This window comes from Saccostrea cucullata, unplaced genomic scaffold (genome assembly GCF_032062105.1).
Source record: "Saccostrea cucullata isolate Sc308-1 unplaced genomic scaffold, CSIRO_AGI_Scuc_v1 ctg1010, whole genome shotgun sequence".
Taxonomy (NCBI): domain Eukaryota; kingdom Metazoa; phylum Mollusca; class Bivalvia; order Ostreida; family Ostreidae; genus Saccostrea; species Saccostrea cuccullata.
The window spans coordinates 62,327-83,335 of NW_026940383.1; the positions used below are offsets into that span (position 1 = coordinate 62,327).

The 21,009-nt window shown below is 33.0% G+C and overlaps 1 protein-coding gene across 2 annotated transcripts; it reads left to right on the top strand.

Annotated features, from left to right (window-relative positions):
• Nucleotides 1–1,173: 1,173 nt before the first annotated feature.
• Nucleotides 1,174–15,547, top strand: LOC134255312 (hemicentin-1-like). Of its 2 annotated transcripts, XM_062737836.1 has the most exons (11): nucleotides 1,174–1,350; nucleotides 1,930–2,062; nucleotides 2,280–2,491; nucleotides 4,044–4,223; nucleotides 4,490–4,672; nucleotides 6,374–6,530; nucleotides 11,237–11,448; nucleotides 12,878–13,057; nucleotides 13,236–13,406; nucleotides 13,600–13,782; nucleotides 15,185–15,547. In XM_062737836.1, the coding sequence occupies exons 1-11, from the start codon at nucleotides 1,284–1,286 to the stop codon at nucleotides 15,445–15,447; spliced, it is 1,941 nt and encodes a 646-aa protein (XP_062593820.1). In that variant the 5' UTR covers nucleotides 1,174–1,283; the 3' UTR covers nucleotides 15,448–15,547. The 2 variants fall into 2 exon arrangements, with proteins under 2 accessions (XP_062593820.1, XP_062593821.1); XM_062737837.1 differs by lacking the exon at nucleotides 13,236–13,406.
• Nucleotides 15,548–21,009: the final 5,462 nt, after the last annotated feature.

A 21,009-nucleotide genomic window follows, 5' to 3' on the forward strand; every position in this document is an offset into this window, starting at 1 on the left:
AAATCAGAAAAAACAGGTATCGAGTTGGAACATAACTTAATGAAAAAATGGATATGAGTGAGCAGACCATATACTGATCCGAAAAAAAAAAACATAGAACATTTTAACCTCAGTATATGCTGAAACAAGATCATTGATTTAAACTGATAAATCTTAGTTTATTTTGTTATTTTCTCAAAGAAAATATAGATAAAATTCACATTAGTGTTTGTGAAGCGAGAATGTTTGTGAAATAAATAAGTTGACAATGTAGGAGAGCCTGGAGAGGGAACAATTTGACATCCTCCAAGTCATGTTAACGTGTTCATCATATTTTGTTTTGTTTTGTATTTATAATTTTCATTGTTATTGTTAAATAAACTCACTTGACAATTCTTTGTCTTCTTTATCAATTAAACCAATGCAAATATTGAAGAAACATCCATCATAAAGTTTAAGCTAAGGTAGTTGGTTATGTAGAACTTGAAGGACAGGTTCAGAATTCATAAACAAATCACGTTGATAAACTTCGTGAAGCTTGTTCGTTATCGAAATGTATGATGAGTTTAAGAATTGCATAAATGAAGATCGAGTTACGAATGTCTCTGCTTTCAACTGATCTTGGTAAATAATGAAAAACTACCATTGAGAAATTGAAAGTTCTATTGTAAAGTAAACAACAAACAAAATATTAATTACATATGAGATTCATATATATATATATATATATATATATATATATATATATATATATATATATATATATATATATATATATATATATATATATATATATATATAGTCTCCCGTGAGTAAATGTTTGAAATTTTAAATTCACAAAAAGAAGTTTTGTTAATACAGAAGAACTAAAGTGAAACAGAATAAGATACAAAAAGCATTGATTATTACATCAATTTCACTATATAGCAATATTTACATTGTATAGGATTTCGTAAGAATGATAAAAAGTAGTGTTTTCTATATCAAATAGAAATTAGATATTTTTTACCAGAGCCAAATACACAATGGTTAAAACAAAAGCATTAGAGATCATGCTAAAAGGCTTTTAGATAAAGTGGATAATGCATTATGTGCTGGCAACAAATATCCCTTTTGACTCATCGGGATGGATTTCGTACATATAGGTAATTTATTATGAGTTTTTTTTTTAAATATTTGATTGGAGAGAAAAAAAATGAATTTCCGATTAAAACAGATTAAGGCCTAGTTTTTATCATTTGGTCTACCGCTTCACCGTGGAGAATAAGACAATACAGGGGATTATCAACTGGTACAAAACTGTAATGATAAATTTAAATGTCGTTAAATTTGTTTATATCGGTGTTTGTTTTTTGAACTTTGTTGACACAGGTATGTGAGTATTGTTTACTGTAATACTGAAGCTGATTGTGTGAATCGTTAAATATACAAATAATTTTTGATTTTTAAAATTATTCTAATTGTGTTATTGTGTCATTTTGTTTTGCATTAAACAATATTGCCGAAGATTACCTTTATCTATATTTTATATAAAAATGTACGCAGAAAATCACTTGAATTTAAAATAAGAAAAAATGATTAGTTCATCTTCAAAATGATTGAATTTGATTTTTTAAAAACACTGGATATGGATCAATTTTACAAATTTATCATTAAATGACACAAATAATTGACGGATAAATTCAAAATTATACAAAAAGCACCACTGTACAATTATTTTGATTCCTAAGTTCAATTTTTGGGGGCATTATGGGAATGTTTATGGGAATGTAATTTCGTATATTTCTATTTTATACGATAAATTTAATGAATCAATAGATTTAACAATAAACGTTCGTAAAATATTACAATTCCTGGGTAGGGTGATCCATGAAATTCACAACTATTGTTCGCCTACAAACAAAGATGTTTCTACAGTATGTTTCTATACAATACGGATCTTCTGTCAAGGATTTCTGTTTGGTTCTTCTGAGAAAAACTGGGACGACGCCAAGTCTGAGTGTGAGGAGAGGGGGAAGCGACTCGTGTGTCTGAAGAATGAATCTCTGTACCAGGCAGCCAAAGATTACTTAAGGAACCAAAGGTGAGGGTAGAGAACAAAAGGATTGTTTTTTACAAATTGTACGAAACCCCTTGTTAGTCCTATAATTTTGATACCACCCCAAGAAATTTGGAACATTGTCAATTTGTTGGAAAATTTGAGTGCAGGGACTATTTCATACTGATTTATAGTTGTCGATGAATTATAGTGATTGAACGTTCCATTTAGCCTTTCCAGCATTGAATATTTCTTTAACTAGTCTTAACGATGGAGTCTGGATCGGCCTGCGTACAAGGTCCACCAGTTCCCCGTATGTGTACCACTGGATAGATCACGAGGTCTCCACTTACTTTCTGTGGGCTGATGATGAACCAGATGACGAGAGGACGGACAAATGTATCCGACTGTATTCTAATTCCTTACGGTTTGGCACAATGGAATGCAGCTCTAAAAAGCATTTCTTATGTGAAGGTAAAATCATTCTGTCTCTATCTGGTAGACACACACCACACAAGCACAAATAAGCAATAAGATATTAAATGCTAAGAATTAATCCTTTCATCAATCGTAATTGGAAGAGATTTTTTTTGATGAACACCTCTTTAAATGAAACATATGAACATATCAATGAGTTTTCAAGATCAAAAGTTCATAACATACAAAAAATGAAGCAGACCTCCTAAACATGAGAGGTTGAATCAAATGCCATGGCGGAGTGAACATCCCCTGCCTACGGATCACACCCGCCGTGTGCTCCTCGTATTGATCGGTAAATAAGCGAAAAAATAGAATTAGCCGTAATCCATAACGAGGATGTTGACCTTGAATATTGTTAATATCTTTATATTTAAAATAGTAATCGGACAAGCAAGCTCAATAATATACGTGATGACTTTAAATTCCCATCCGTCAACTTCCCTTACTTATAAAGCAATATACCTTTATCACCTGCATACGGAGTTTATATCTCTCAGTTGATGCAAACTGCACATTCTCTACGTATGTACAATTTCTTAAACGAGACAAATTGTTGACAAACAAGTTGATGAAACAAGAATATCAGCAGTCTCATTTTAAGTCTCATTTCATGAGTTCAATGGTCGATACAATAACCTTGTCAGCAAATACAGTTTATCATTGAGTCAAATGCTGACTGACTTATTTCATGCCAATTGTTAGTCCATTATTTATACACTGAGTTGACGACGAATTTTTCCGTTATTTTCCGATCATGACATGGAGCACTCTACGGATGCGATCGGTTGACAGGGGATACTCACTCCTCCATGGCACCTGATCCTACATCTGATGTTTTGGAGGTCCGCGTTTGCACTTCTCCTATTTTGTATTACGTTATGGACTTTTGAGTTGGAATACTGTTCGTTAACTCAAAATAATTCAATTTTTCTAAAATAGAACATTTACAAAACTAGATTTCCTGGCATTCTGGTAAATGTATTTTCAATTAGCCTTGATCTAGAATACTGTCAATTCAATGTAAGAAACATTTCATTTCAATATTATCAGAAAACCCTTACTCTCTTTTGAAAAGCTGTTTTCTTTTTTTTTTGTAATAAACGTCAACCTATAATTCCAGCCGGGGCTCCAATGAAATGTGTAGAAAACGAGGGGTCATACTCATAAATTCATTTTAGCATTACAACCTATGAGCAGGGACCAAAGAAAACCCTGAAAACAGAGGTGGATTTGATGTCATGCAGGAGGAAGCATCCCTGCCAACCTCTTACATCTTTTTGTCCTTTTTCGTGATCAAATAAACGGAAAATCTATAATCCAGTGTAAACCCAAAGGCGTAACAATTTTCATGATTAGATATATTGACGATATATTGGCGGATTCAAAAATTATGCATTTTTCTTGCTATTATTAATAAAAACCATGTTTCCTACAAGTTTCAATTGCTACCTTTCACTAAAATGGTTTTTTTTAATCACAATATTCTGCAGATCCAACCACCAATGGTACTAACTCATGAATTTTTCATTCCTACAATATTTTCTAGATTACGCCATCGACGGTGAATGGTCGATCTGGTCATCGTGGTCGTTTTGCAGCGCCACCTGTGGAAACCACACACAGACCCGTATCCGGTCATGTGATTCTCCCCCTCCATCAAATGGTGGTGTGGATTGCACGGGTGAAAGGGAACAAAAGAAATTCTGTGATATACCGAGTTGTCCAGGTACCTGAAATCTACCTTAATTTCAATATAACGTTGCAGTAAAGAAAATTAAGAAAAATGGAAAACGATGGTGTTAATGAAAACTGAAATAATTCTATAATTCAACGTTGCGTCTCCAAATTCTCGAGAGGGACGTTAAACAATATACAATCAATCAATCATAATTCAACGTTAATCGAAAAAAAGTTGGACAAAAAGATTGACTTTTAAACTGTTAATCACTTTATGACTGTTTTTCACTTTTCTTTTTAACCTTGCTTTATCAGTAGATGGTTTCTGGTCTTCTTGGAGTGAATGGTCAGACTGTTTTATGATCAACTGCACTTTGAGTAATCGAACACGTGTCAGATCATATGACTCTCCAACCCCACAACATGGCGGCAGAGACTGTGAAGGTGATGCTAATCAAGAAGAGAGCTGTGAACATTTGATGTGCTCATCTGGAGATAGTAAGGATGTTTTGTGATCTTAAATGTTACATTTTATTCTATTTTGGTTTGAAATGAGAAGATATTGAACAGAATCTATGCTCAAAATCAATGCTTTTATCACAATTGAATAATTTTTTGGAATAGATCTTTTCATCGATATGTAATAATTCAAATATGAAATAATTTGTGAGCCGTATAAAGTTGGCCTCTGAAAGGCCTCTGAAAGCACCATAGATGGTATCAGGTGCCATCAGGGATGAAGCATCCCTGTCGATCCATCCATGATCGTAAAAAGATCGAGCTACCCTCAAATAATTTATTAGCAAAAAATTTGTCTTATATTTTTTTCTCACAATTTATGGAAAGAAAATCAGTGGATTATATTTCGAACGATTTCATTCCTTTTTCCGGATCAATATCCATATAAGGGATCAAGGCGGGTGTGACGGTCGACAGTAGATTTTCTTTCTCTATGACATCTGACCCACCCCTTGAATTTCCAGGTGTCCACATTGTAGGCCCTGCTCTCACAGAATTGTATTGGTTGAAGTTTTTTAATGATCGATCACTAATTTTTATTTCTTTCCATCGAGTCGCCCGCGTGGCTTATTGAATAGAGTGTCTGCTCTAGAGTCGCAAAAAAGGAGTCGATCCTTACGACGCGGGTTCGAATCACAACGCCGGACGTGGAGACCGTTTCTTCAGATGACACCGTACAAACAAAGGTGCCGTGTCCCAGACGGTGCTGGCACCAAAAAGATTCCTCAATATGGTCCTGAGCATAGGATAAAATTTGTAGCTTTTCATGGCCAAGTTGTGGCGTCTCCATATGAGTGAATAATTCTCGAGAGGGACATTAAACAACATACAATGAAATTAATCAATCAATCTCTAATCGAAGAATTTCTTGATTAAACAAAATTCAAGATATATTAATCCAGACAGTTTTTCGGGATCTTTCACTGCAATTTTTGGCAAAGTAATTATTTTTTTTAATTTCTAAACGACATAAATTATTGATAAAGAATTTGATAACACAAGAATATCAGCAGTCTCGTTTAAAGTAATAATTTTGTAATTTCTATGGTTGATACAATGACCTGTCAGCATATAAAATTTTTCTTTGAGTAAAATGCTGACTGACGTTTTACATACTAATCGTTAGTCCATTATTTACACACTGAAATGATGACGGATTTTAATCGTTGTTTTCCGATCACAGCAAGGAGCACTCGGCGGATGTGATTGGTCGGTAGGGAATGCTCACTTCTCCATGGCACCTGATCCCATCTCTAATGTTTCGGAGGTCCGTGTTTGCTCTGCTACTCTTTTGTATTGTTTTGGAGTTTTGAGTTGGAATACTTTTCGTTATATCCATATATTTCTTGTATGTATTCTTAAATTCATATGAACAAGGTTAAGATTACTAGCAATATTCGATTCAAAAAGGAAATTGTATTTCATTTTAAGAATTGAAATGAAAATACGCTTATATTCATCTCTCCATCTTATCAGATTATTTATTGTCGGTTGTTATTTTGATAAAAATAATACACGAATAAAAAAGTGAATATAATAATTATGTACATTCGAAAACATAAAACGAAACTCTGCTCAAAACATTGTTTATACCAGCGTCTTACATACAATGTTCAAGTTTATACTTCCTTGCTTACACATATGTATATTATTTTTTCTCTCGATTCATTTCTTTTTAAGGTTATGTCTGTACACATTTTCCTGATAACTTTATGTCTTCATCGGCACTGCAAGAAAAACTCCAGAACATATCCAAGGCTTTGACAGTCAACAAAACAAATTTGTCATCGCAGATTCGCAAAAAATCATGCGCAGAGGACGCAAGACCAACATCGAAGTATATGGGTTACGTAGCAGCGATATGCATTGGAGTTTATTTTGGATTCCTGATGATATTCGATTGTTCTTCCTTTTTCGGATGGATATTTTCAAAACTAAGAGGATAAATAAACTACTTTGCAACTATTCCACGGACTACACTGCAGTATATTTTGCAGAAGAAAAATACATGTATCTCATCTCTAGATCTAAATGCAATGCTGATGAAATCAACACTTTTTGATTTTAAATTCTTAAATTTTAAGTATCCAAAAAAAAAAAAAATCATTTTTACGGATTGTATGGAAAATTGTTTTGTTTCTTGAAGGGTAAAACAGTTTAAGTTAGGTCATTTTCATCCAGTCGGTCAGGACAGTACAGCCAAACAAAAATGGCATTCAATTACTCCCTGGCACAATTTTGATAAGAGCAATAAAAACATTGGAGTTGAATATAACAAACGATGTGCATTTTGACTGGACGTTGAATGTTTTGAAAAGAAATTAAATGTTATATGTTTTATAACCAACTTTTTTTTAAGAAAGAGGAGGTTATAATATGATCTATATTTCATGTTCTAGTTTACGTGTATCACGTGTATAATCTATTTAGGTCTTAGTGTATTTTTCCAAATTGAAACCCTAATCTTTTTATTCCATGTCATTTTGAAATTAATACACATGGAAATGTAAATATATCAATATATTAACAGGACGTAAAACACGATTCCCGGAATTTCTATGCAGTCAAAGAGTAAGCATGAAACATATGGAGATAACAAAATGTATTCAAGATCAAAAGTCCATGAAACAATACAAAAATAGCAGCAGGGAAAAACACTGACCTCTGAAACATAAGAGGTGGGATCCGGTGCCATGTAGGGTTAAGCATTTCATGCTGACATTACTCCCAAGCCGTGATCAATATTGATAAAAATGTACACGAAATATTTTGCCGTCAAATTAAAAAACTAGATGCTAACAATTATTATATAAATAGCCAAAAATACGATCCTTTAACAAGTTATATTTGCTCAGTTCATGAGTACGAGCAAAGAATATAAGAATTGTTGAGAAAACGATATTTATGAAATCCCCGTAATAACCAAAAAACTTTTTGAATTAAAACCATTTTGATGGGTTCTAGTGCACGCATACCGCTTTTTCTTTAAGATTTTTTGATAAACAAGATATACTAGTATTCCGTTACAAAGTTTATGATTTTTTTTAATAAATATTTTTTTATATTGTACTACAATCGCAGCAAACGCAAAACTTTTCATTGGACCTTTGTTTTATCAAAAGAGGAGATATGAAATATAACAATGCATTTGTATTATATAAATCATGAAAACATTAATACTTGAAGTTCATTTAACTGTAAACGTTTAAAATTTTAATGATTTTCAAAAGAATGATTCTGGACTCAGAACATGAAATACCCTTTTCTTCTCAGCTGTTTAAAACAATGAACTAATTTGAACTCGATTCTTACTTAAAAGCATGTTAAAAGGTTTTGGACAAAATTATAAGGTATATCGATTAAAACACTTAGTGTTAACATTGCAAGAAATAAGGATATTAATGAAACAGGATTATTCTGTTTACATTGTTATATTATGTGTTTGGTTTATTTGATTTATTTTATTGGTCCACAAATATAAATGATCTGATGACATAGGTCAAATCTTTAGTCGCCAGCTGCTGGGGTATTGGAGCCTGGGGTATGATGGTTTACTTTACAGTGTAATGATAGACTTCAATATAATTAACCTAGCCATCTTATGTTACTTTTACTCCGTGGAAGCAGGTAAGTACAAAGAAATATATATAATATATATAATGTAACGAATATGAAACGTAAACAATTTTAATACAAGAATTATTGAAATTATACTTGAAATCATTAATATAAAATAATGTTGAGCCCAACTCTGTTCATGTTTGAGTCCTGAGAACACCTTCTAGTAACTGGCTCACTATTATGTTATTCGCTTTTTGAAGATAAAACGACCATGCTTCTGAAGTTACATGAATGAAAGTTTCACGTAAAAAGCTGAAGCCATTATAAAAAAAAATGTTAGAAGTCTTTTGTTTTTTGATCTGATGATGTTTTAAAATGTACGCCTGAACGCTTTATTTTATAAGAAGCTTTAGCTGTACGATAATCATGTACACTCTTTATTCACTAGTTTTTTCCTAGCTTTACAATACATTTTATGAGTGTGTCGTACAATAGTTATCTGTCAGTATTACCGCTGTTTCCAGGCTTTTACTTTGGTTCCTCCGAGACGAGCTGGGATGCTGCACGGTCCGATTGTGAGGCGAGGGGAATGAGGCTCGTGTGTATAAAGAATGACGCCCAGTATGAGGCCGCTAAGTCCTATCTTCAAACCAAAAAGTAACTAAACAATGTAGATTTACTGGATATAGACCGATCAGTTATCTTTAAAAAAAAAATCATTTCGGTCCCGGTTATTTCCATTCTTACGTCGACGCTATATATCCCTGTGAGCTTGAAATAAAATATACCCCAGAGACTGTCACATCTGTTTCATATTAAAAGATTTTATAAGAAATTTGACTTTAATGTTACTTTAATAATCAATTTTAATGATAAATTTGATTTCAATCGAATCGTCAACTTCCCTTATTTATATTAAACAGCAATATACCTTTATCACCTGCAAACAGAGTTTATATCTCCATTATTTTTACACTGAATTGACGATGGATTTGCCCGTTATTTCCTGATCATGAGAAAGAGTACACGGCGGGTTTGACCGGTCAGCAGGGGATGCTCACTCTTCCGTGGTACCTGATCCCACCCTTGATGTTTTGGAGGTCCGTGTTTGATCTGCTCCTATTTTGTATTGTTTTATGGACTTTGAGATTGAATACTGTTCATTATCTCCATTTCCTTTTTTCAGTTGATTCAATATGCAAGAGCATGTTCGACGTATCACCAACTTTTGATATGAGTTAAATCATTGACAAACAAGTCGATGAAACAAGAATTTCAACAGTCTTGTTTTGAGTCATCATTTTGTAAGTTCTATGATCGATACAAATACTGACCGACAATTTTTATACTGATTGTTAGGCCATTATAACAGACACTGACTTATCGATGTATTTTTCTGTCATTTCCCGATCAAAACAGGAAGCACAAGGTAGGTGTGACCGGTCAGCAAGACATGCTCACTCCTCCATGGCACCTGATCTCACCTCTGATGATTTGGAGGTCCGTGTTTGCTTTTTTTCTGTTTTGTATTTTTTGAGGTCATGATCTAGTAAATGTCATTAGACTAACCTTTTATTGCTAGATCCATTATGACGTAACAATCACTTTAACTTTCTTTTTCCTGTACTTTACGGCTCTGGTAGAATTATGTAGGAAATAAAGTATTTTCATGGAATTCAATTTTAAAAAATCATCTGAAAAGGAGTCCCGATACCTATATTAAATTTGACATTATTTTAAAGAAGAGACCAAGAACATATAGATTACCGTTTTCTGAAAGACTTTAGGCAATATGGATACATTTTCTTTGTCTGCTATGGAAAAATACTCCCATATTCATGACTGGTTTTCTTAAGCTTATTTTTTTCATTGGAAATGACAGTATAAAATATAATTTAAAGGACACAGCTTGCTTTCATAGGGCAGAACAAACAATTCATTTAATCATATCCCGTTCCATCACCAAAACAGTCAATCCCTGTAAAGACTAAACTTCTGGCAAGCTAAGTCTTTTGTCGTCTTAAACCGTTTACAAATTACTATGGACTACTGGAAAGGGATATCCAATATATAAATTTAACTTTACTACTTCTAATACTTTACTGTCGTTCGTTTCCCGAGTACGACTTACGCAACCGTTTTTTTTTTGTCACAAGTGATCTCTATATTGTCGTGATTTTCACATTGTGATGTAACAAACATGGAACAAAACGTTTCATTACAGATGGTATTTATAGAACATGTGTATAATGTGTGCTTAATTTTATTCTTATCTGAATTGTGATTTTGTAAATATAGAGATAGTTTGCAAACTTTTTGATCATGCACCCCTCGTAAATCATAATTACATTACTCTTTAGTCATCATTCACGTGGGAAAAGAATGTGAAATGAAGCAATATATCTCTATATTTACAAAATCACAATTCAGATAAGAATAAAATTAAGCACACATTATACACATGTTCTATAAATACCATCTGTAATGAAACGTTTTGTTCCATGTTTGTTACATCACAATGTGAAAATGCAATATAGAGATCACTTGTTTTATAAGTCGTATCTGAATTGTGTAAAGTATTAGAAGTAGTAAAGTTAAATTTATATATTGGATATCCCTTTCCAGTAGTCCATAGTAATTTGTAAACGGTTTAAGACGACAAAAGACTTAGCTTGCCAGAAGTTTAGTCTTTACAGGGATTGACTGTTTTAGTGATGGAACAGGATATGATTAAAAGAATTGTTTGTTCTGCCCTATGAAAGCAAGCTGTGTCCTTTAAATTATATTTTATACTGTCATTTCCAATGAAAAAAATAAGCTTAAGAAAACCAGTCATGAATATGGGAGTATTTTTCCATAGCAGACAAAGAAAATGTATCCATATTGACTCTTTAGTCATCATTCACGTGGGAAAAGAATGTGAAAAGAAGCAATATAATTTCATGCCTGTCAAGTTAAACTATCATTTGTTCTTTTCACTAGCCTTCAAGACGGAGTTTGGATCGGTCTTCGAACACACTCCACCGGGTCCCCGTATGTGTACCACTGGATTGATGGTGAGGTGTCCACTTACCTTCCTTGGCGATATGAAGAACCAGACCATGAAGACACGGACAAATGTGTCAGACTGTATGAGGGAAACTTCAAGTTTGGTACTAAGGAGTGCAGTGATCATAAACATTTTTTATGTGAAGGTAAACCTTTTTTCTCACCCTTTTATTTCTCTGAAATATATTCTCTCTTCCAGACTATGAAAACATTGATACTAAGACTGCTCTTTACAACTGGACACACTGCTGTTGACAAGGAATACACGGCGGGTGTGACCGGTCGGCAGGAGATGCTCAGTCCTCCATGGCATCTGATTCCACCTCTGATGTTTTGGAGGTCCATGTTCTGCTTTAAATTTGTATTGTTAAATGGACTTTTCAGCTTGAATATATCCATATATTTCATTTCTGTCTATGTGGTAGATCTCTGTTTTCCGCTCCAATGATGTGTAAAATTCTTATATTGTTTCCAGTCTGATATTTTTAGTTAGTTCGTTCCAATATAGTTGAATAACTACTACCGGGGTATAAAATAAACATCTATATAGTTTTCTGAAAACTGACAAATTCCATTATATTTCTGACGTTAATCTACGTAAAATTTGAAAAGTTTTGTTCGTATAGTCAGACTTGATATGTAAGAAATGCACAATTGACCATCACAGCTACATTGATAAACCTTAGAGCTCGCCCTTTAACTTTTTTCTAGTATTGCTTTTATTACAATTTAACAAAAATTGAAATTTCATAGTACATTCATTTCAGAAGATAGATTGTAATCTTTTTATTTTTGACAAATATCCTGATAACCCCGTGAGAACAATTATTTATTATTTCATAGTCTCTTCTAAATCTATTTCAGCTTCACCGTACATAAAAACTGGTTTCTAATGTTTTCCTCAAACAACTAAGCGCTGAACCTTACTTGGATTTGCCTGCATAGATTTTTCTGTTAATCAGTTTATAGTTATGCTTTCCTATTTCGGAGTGATAATAAGACTATCGATCTATTTTTGACAGTGAGATTAAGTTGCATAAGACTGACATCTTGATGAATAAAAATATCATTTAAAAACAAATTAAAAAGTCATGACCCTAAGATGGCACCTTGATGTACACCGTTATTGGTATCTGCACATAAATTGTACTTTGACATATTGTTTTTAATATGATTTGATCTTTTACCAGCTGAACGACCGTATGCTTTTTCCCCCACAAAGTTCGTAAAAGCTATTTAATTATCCAAAAAGAAATACTCCTTCTATCCGTTACAAAAATCACGGATATGAAAAAATATATAAATACAATTTGATTGATTACCATGATCAATTTTTTTCTTCAAAATTAAAGAATTCTAGAATAAAGATTAAAATAAGATGTTATTGATATTATATAGGGTTTGTAATTCCTTAGACGAATTATTTTAAATAGGAGAAAAGACAATTTTATTATTCAATTCGTTATTTCGTTGTTTACAGTTTTCGTACACATTCATTCACCTCATTTTTACAAAATGTCTTTCATCAACATATACGTATATCTAACATTCGTCTGGCCTGTAACTATCTTCTAGGTTATGCTATCGACGGTGATTGGTCGAAATGGTCCTGGTGGTCGTCCTGCAGCGCCACCTGTGGGAGCTTTACGCAGACCCGTATCCGGTCATGTGATTCTCCCCCTCCATCAAATGGTGGTGCACAATGCTCAGGTGAAGGGGAACAAACGAAATTCTGTGATTTACCGAGTTGTCCAGGTACTTAATAAATATCAATGATATATAGCAGCATTTTTATATAGATGCCATGATTAATTTATAGACAAATGAAAGAAACAGTTAAGTAAAGTTACAATTTAAAAGGATTTTCTTTTATGAATGCTGTTTTCCTTTATGACTGTTATTCCCTATATGTTACATTTTATCCTTAACTCAGTTGATGGCTTGTGGTCGGTCTGGTCCTCCTGGTCCTATTGCAGCGCCACCTGCGGGAACTTTACGCAGACCCGTATCCGGTCATGTGATTCTCCTGCTCCAGCAAATGGTGGTTTGAATTGCACGGGTGCAAGTGAGCAAACGAAACTCTGTGATTTACCAAATTGTCCAGGTACTTGATGTCTACCTTAATATAAATTTTTATGAACATGCGGTATTAAGATTATAAAGAGAACTAGAAAACGATCCTTCTAATGATAACTGTTAATTCTTAGATATGCAAAAAGAACAGATAGGCAAAATTGCAATTTCCTTGAAATCCACTCTATGGCTGTTATTCACTTTGCATTACAACTATTCTTCAGTGGATGGTTTCTGGTCTTCTTGGAGTGTTTGGTCAGACTGTGTTGTGGTCAACTGCACTTTGAGTAATCGAACGCGTGTCAGATTATGTGACTCTCCAACCCCACAGCATGGCGGCAGAGACTGTGAAGGTGATGCTGATCAGGAAGAGAGCTGTGAACAATTGATGTGCTCATCTGGAGATCGTAAGGAATTTGTGATATTTTTAAATATTTTATTGTCACGTTGAAGACAATTTATCTTCGGTTGCCTTCCCTTAAAATACAATCGAGTTAAGAATAGCTAATTGTATATTTTGGAAAAAGTATGCGAAAGAAAACGTTAAGTAATATTTAATTTTTTTAGCAAAAGAAGGAAGAAATGAAATATTACATTTTGGAATTTATTTTTATAATTCTTTGATATTATACTAGAGTAAAAGCATTGATAAGTAAAAGCTTGTACTCTGTGTTTTCTAAAACAAAATACATTGTACAAAACAAAATTAAAAAAAATTGAATAAGAACGAGAAAATTCGAATTATATTTTGTACCCTTCTGTTCCATTTATGTACCTCAGAACTTAAAAAAATCAATCTTCATTTTTAAAGAGGGAGGAAATCAGACATGTAAATATGTTCGGTATAATGCATATGTAGGGAAAGGGCATATTCAATTTTAAGAACTTTTGCTCAATATCAATTTTAAAGTATATACAATAAAATATGTTCAAATTGGCAAATTGTTTAATGATAAACCATTGCATTGTTGTTAGAATCCCTAGGAACGAGAGGCCAAAAATGGGGACAGATCTTATCCTTTGCGCCGGACAATGAACATATTTGATTTTCATTACATTTTAGTTTCTTCAGTCTTTTGTTCAAAAAGACTCAGGAAAAAATTTTAAAATACAAATTTACGGAGTAATTTATGTTGAAAAAAATGATTATTCTTACAATGTACACAATTTGGAACACTTAGGGGAAATGCAAGCAAACCTTCACAGTAACTGCTTAATAAAAATAATAAAATCATCTAGCAAACTTTTAAATGTTTCTGGACAGTCATGTAGCTAGTGGATGTATATCTAGAAGAAGACATTTAATTACCATCATGATAGACAGACGCTCAGTAATGCTTTCATCAATCCAGCCATTTGGTCAAATTATTGTGGTTAATAATGTTATGTTTTTGGTACTTCATTTGATGAATCCATATATCGACCCCTCTGCAAGACAATATATATATTTTGTGTCGAATTATTGCTACACACCTACCAGTGCAATATTCACGGCAACAGGAGAAATGAAATAATATATTCAAAATACTGTGGAATTATCATTTTTCGTTGGGGTCAATGTTTGCAACTAAGGAAATTATGACTGTTTTGTGGGGACGTAATTTCGTGGGTAACTTGCATATTTTACCATTAAAAAATCAAATAGATGTATATATGTCAATGATCGTGGAGACGTTACCCACGAAATTCAAGAACATTTATCCTCCACGAAGAACAATGATGATTCCATGGAAGGTTGAACAAATAAATCTTCACGTAAAAAGAAAAGAATAGAAATAGTACTTGCCTTTTTTGTTCATTCCCTTTTAGGATATATCTGCACGCAATTCCCTGACAACTTTATTTCTTCGCTTGCACTACAAGAAAAGATCGAGGAAATGTCAAGAACTTTGAAAATAAACAAAACAAATTTGTCGTCCCAGATACGCAAAAAATCATGCGCAGAGGATCCAAGAACAATATCGAGATACCTGGGCTATGGAGGGGCGGTAACCATTGGGGTTTACTTTGGACTATTGATGATAGTTGACTGCTCTTCCTTTTTCGGATGGATGTATTCAAAATATATCTAATGATTTTTGTTGCAAATATTCTACGTTTTTTTTCATATTTAATACCTTTTACTGATTAAAAAGATTTGAAATGGGGAATCACAGATTTAGGTTGAACCACTTGACAGGGGACGTATCAATTTGTCTGCCTTAATGTTGAATAATAAAAAAGAATTCTACCTTATAATCATTGTAAGCAAGCAGTATGTCACCACTTTCGAAATAAATGGAGAAACTTATAATTTCTTGTTTTTTTTTTTTATTATTTCGAACCCACTCACTGTGTTTGCCTAAAATACCAGCACGACAAAAAGCTTATCATTATTATTGAAAACGTTTTTATTTTAGTTTGTAAAAATTATAATATGTTCCACATTCCTGTTTTGTCATAAAATGGCGAAATGTTCATATTCATCGGTTCTTGACATTCAATTTTCTTTTGATTTTCTGTTTATTTTATTATACTGTTCTCTAATTCTCGTTTTGCACTTACATGTACACTTAAATTGGAATGCTTTACAAAACTACTAATGCTTGTTTCATTGTAATGGGTGAAGTTTAAGAAGAAAGATCGTTCTTATAAATCAAGAAAACAAAAACGAATCGGCAACAGGACATAAAACATGCATCCTGGACACATCGAAGGTTGGATCAGGTGCCCTAGGAGAAGAGAGCTTTCCCTGTTGATCATTTGATCCCAGCTTGACTCCTATGTAAATCGATCTGATGTACAGTGTATGCCGTAGTCAATTTTAGTATAAAAGCAATGACCTAACAAATGACATCAGTCAAGTCAGACAAAACACGACCTAACATTAAACTGTACTTACAAACAAAAGGACATTATTATGATAATAGATTCAACGAAAAACTGGCTTTAAGCGGTGTTATGATATCCTTGTAGGTTTAAATTATACCCTGTGGCTTTCTTGTTTAAAAATTGATAACACCACATGCAGACGACGCAGGAATGCTATTACTTTTATGTCCATAGTTAGTAAAACATTCGACTATAAAACAGATGAAGCAGTCTCTGTAGTTTTCTTCACTGGCATGTACTATTTTTAAAATATAATCTAAAAATGAAATAACTATTGTTAATAGATAAAACAGTGATTCCTTATATTTCCATTTCATTGTGAAATAAAATTGTTGATTTAGACTTTAAAAAAGACATAGATTTAAATTACAAGATTAAAGGAACACAACAGCCGGAATTTTCAACAATTTGGCCTCCTTAGCGTCAGACTCAGTATGCGCACGAGATTTTCATATTAGGCCTCCATAGCTCCTGACCTATCGACCTGCCTAATTTACATCCGGCAGAATTATCAGGAAAAACTTTCAAAGGGTTATCATAGAGAAAAAATTTAGAAATGGAAATATTAATAGATAAAACGTCGTCAATAATTCTTAATGTCAAGTTAAAGGCCACAACAAGGATATATTTTCTTATTACCTAGTTTTTATAAATAAATTCTGCTTTATATGAACATGAAATAATCAGTAACTAAAGAATTCCAACAGATTATGTGAAGATCTAGTCTCCGAAGACTATATAGATATTGAAAAAGAGAAACTACGTAATTTTTTTTATATTTACTTCTAAGAATTATTTTATGTAATATGAAACTAAACTTTTTTTTTTAGAGAGGATAGTTGTCTATAATATCAAAAAGCCTCCTTGTTAACAATAGTAAGGATTAACTAACTAAACTGTTGAAAATTATATATTTTGATACTGTTGATGGTAAAAAATTCTTGATTTTAACTTTTCTAAAAGTTCTTTAAAGTTTATATTAAAATCGTCGTTTTTTCACCACTTCATGAATACTAAGTACACCATTGTTGCAGGCTTAATGGACCCTGCATTATGTATCTGTGTTTGTAGGGATTTTATTAATTTTTTGAAATCCAATATATGTACTGTTAATCAATTTTCCAATATAAATATATGAAATATTAAAAGTTTTTATAACTGAAATACGATTTTAAAGATACATTATAGGTATACTTTGAAAAAAAAATTTGGATCTCTGAAACATTGATTTACCATTACAATTATGAAAGCTTCTGATGGGTAAATTTTCCATAATGTTTTTTTTTTTTTTGAAATATGAAAATCAAATAAATCATCCCCTGAAAGTAAAAATAAATGTAACTATTTACATGAGTTACAGATTCTCAATGATAGATTCTAATTCTGAATGGCCATACATGAGATGTCAATATTTAAAGTTTACACCCTGAAAGCAGCATTATTCAAGACTTTCTACACTGTTCTATTCTGACGACTGTGTTTGGCGCCGTTCCAACACTCTAAAGAAGAGAATTAAGTTAGAAATCTGTAACCAGCATATATTAATTTGCAATTAAAATCCATTTAAAGGTTTTCGAAATGTTGCACAACCAAAGTTCTGTATGTCAATGCTAGTTTCCTTTTCTATTCCCCTTTTGAATTATTGTCATTTACATGTTTATCGGAGTAAGTGATGAGGGGCTGTTTAAAGTATTTACTTAGGAACGACGGATTTTCCCGTTATTTTCCGATCATGACAAGGAGCACACGGATGGTGTGACCGGTCGACAGGGGATGCTTACTTCACCATGTCACCTGCCTGATCCAACCTCCGATATTTTGGAGGTCTGTGTTTGCTCTGTTTCTATTTTATATTGTTTATGGGACTTTTGATCTTAAATGATATTCATTATCTCCATAATTTTGATGTATGTAAATAAGGAAAGTTGGGGATGGAAAAACCGGGACCATGAAATGTCATATCATGCATATAAGTTGTTGTATGGCCATTATTGTCTACAGTCAGTAGAACAGCCTTATATTTTCCCACTAAAGACCAAGATATAAAGCCTTTTACCGGTATATGATGGTATTTCTATTTTACTGAAAAATTCTCGAACGAAAAGAATTAATAAAATCAGTTTAACACTCAAAAGTGTTTTTGCAGTTATATTCTTTTAAGTTGCGGTTAAGGATGAGGTTCCATGTAGAATACCCTAAGAAAAAAATACTATAGTAAATTATACTTAACTATAATTTACTATAGTTAACTATAGTACAAAAGTTAAAACTTTGATTTACTATGGTGAAAACTTAGGAACTTTGATTTACTATAGTAAACTATAAATTAACTATAGTTTACTACGGTATTTTTGTTAGGGTATATTTCCAATGATTCCGAAATAAAAATCAAGGGGATCTACATAGGATATGTTGATGAAAGTTATCTATGATTTGATTTATATGAAGATAATAAACAGTATTCAATCTCAAAAGTCCATTAAAATAATATGAACAATACAAAATATTGATATTAGAAAGGAAAATTTTTATTTGAGAGCTTTAAAGAGCAACTCTCTATTTCTTCTCAATCTGTGCCAGATATACTTATAATAACAAGTAAACCATATTGGACTCTAAGAAAGAAATGTTTTGCCACTTCTCAAGAAAAGTAATGCAGGATATGGAGATAACGAACAATATTCAATATCAAAGTTCATATTAAAACGATACAAAATAGGAGCAGAGCAAACACAGACCTTTAAAACATCAGAGGTGGGATCAGGCGCCATGGAGGGGTGAGCATCCCCTGCCGACCGGTCACACCCGTTGTGTGATCCTTATTATGATCGGGAAATAATGGAACTCAATTCAGTGTATAAATAATGGACTAACAATTACTATGAAAAATGTCAGCATTTGACTCAGTGATGAATTGTATTTGCTGACAAGGTCATTGTATCTACCATAAAACTTTCAAAATGATGACTACTGAGTACAAACGAGATTGCTGATGTTCTTATTTCATCAACTTTTTTGTCAATAATTTACCTCGTTTAAGAAATTGTGCATACATAGGTCATGATCTTGCGTATCGAATCAACTGAGATACTGTAAATCGTTTTAATTCCACGGTGTTAAAATTTCACGAAATCTTAAAAAGTACCAATTGCGATGGATATATAAACGTATAAGCATTTCACATGCTGGTTTAAGAAAAAATGATAAATGATGAAATTAAAAAGGTATTTACAGTATATAAACTCCACATGCAGGTGAAGAAGGTATTTTGCTGCATAAGTAAGGGAAGCTGACGATAGAAAAGTAAAAGTCATCATGTTTATCATAGAGCTTGGTTCTTAAATAAAAGGTGGATGTTTCGTACTTTAGCTTAAAGTACAATGAGATTAACATTCTATATTAACCTTTTCATTTGACATTTCATTATTGACCAGAACGCTTTCAAAGAGTTAGATTGAACATCAATTGATGTGTATATTGATTCTATTAGAGGGGACAATGTCGCTTAAATATTTTAACATAATTTTATTGACACACTGTTTTAAAGCATTAACACTCTGATTGTCTTTTCTATTAGTTTGAAGTAGAGCGTATCTCTCTTTTCCTCGCCGTGTTTAAGCATGGACATCAGTATCATCCAGATTCTGATCTTCATTATAAGATGTCTAGAATCAGTTCATTCTGGTAAGTGAGAAGATATTAACATATTACATAGACACATTATTTTTGTTTTATCATTTTTATTTTTCAAGAATTTTTCGCTAATATTGAGACACCACCACTTGCCGGTGGAGAGCTGAAAATGGAGATCTTAAATCGGCACCCAGGGCCTTTGATGAGAGATAGAGACAAGGAGCACTTAGTTGTTAGTTGTTAGTCCACTTAGTTGTTAACATGTTTTAGCTTCAAGGAATATCTTTGAATTTAGTGAGTTATTGTTGTCCCCCGCTTTCACTGAAAGTAGGGGATGTCAATTTGGGTCTGTCTGTCCGTCTGTTCGTCCGTCTGAACTTCTATCTGTCTGTAACACTTTTGTTTCAGCACGATATCTCAATTAACCTTTGAGCTTTTGCAATGAAATTTTACATTACAACCCCCTATTGCATAAAGAAGACCCCTATAGATTTTAAGATCAAAAAGTTCAAGTTCAAGGTCATAAATTCAGTCTGTTAAACCATGTTTGTCTCCGCGTAATATCTTAAGAAGCCTTTGAGCTTTTACAGAGAAATTTTATACCACAAATCCTATAACCAAAGGTCTCACGCGTGGCGCAGTGGTTAGAGTGTTTGATCTGGAATCGCGAAGTAACGAGTTGATCCTTATTTAGTGGGTTTGAATCCCACTGTGGGACGTGGAGACCGGTCCTTCGGATGAGACTGTAGAAACCGAGGTCCTGTGTCGCAGTAGGTGCTGGCAGGGAAAATATCCTTCCCTGTTCAATGGCCGTTAGTGCCGAGTATAGGTCAAAATTTGTAGCTCTCCACCTGCAAGTGGTGGTGTCTCCATATGAGTAAAAGACCTCGAAAGGGACGTTAAACAACATACAAACAAACCTGTTGCCCACGAAAGAGTCCTATATATCTAGAAATCAAAAGATCAAAAGGTCAAGTTCGTAAATTCATTGATTCTTTCTGTGCGTAAAACTTTCATTTCTGGCGATATTTTAAGAGGCTTTTGAAATGAAATTTTATGCCAAATACATGTATCCCTATGGCCCCGCACGTCTTTCTTCAATCTCCCCGACCCCCTGTAGATTCGCGCAT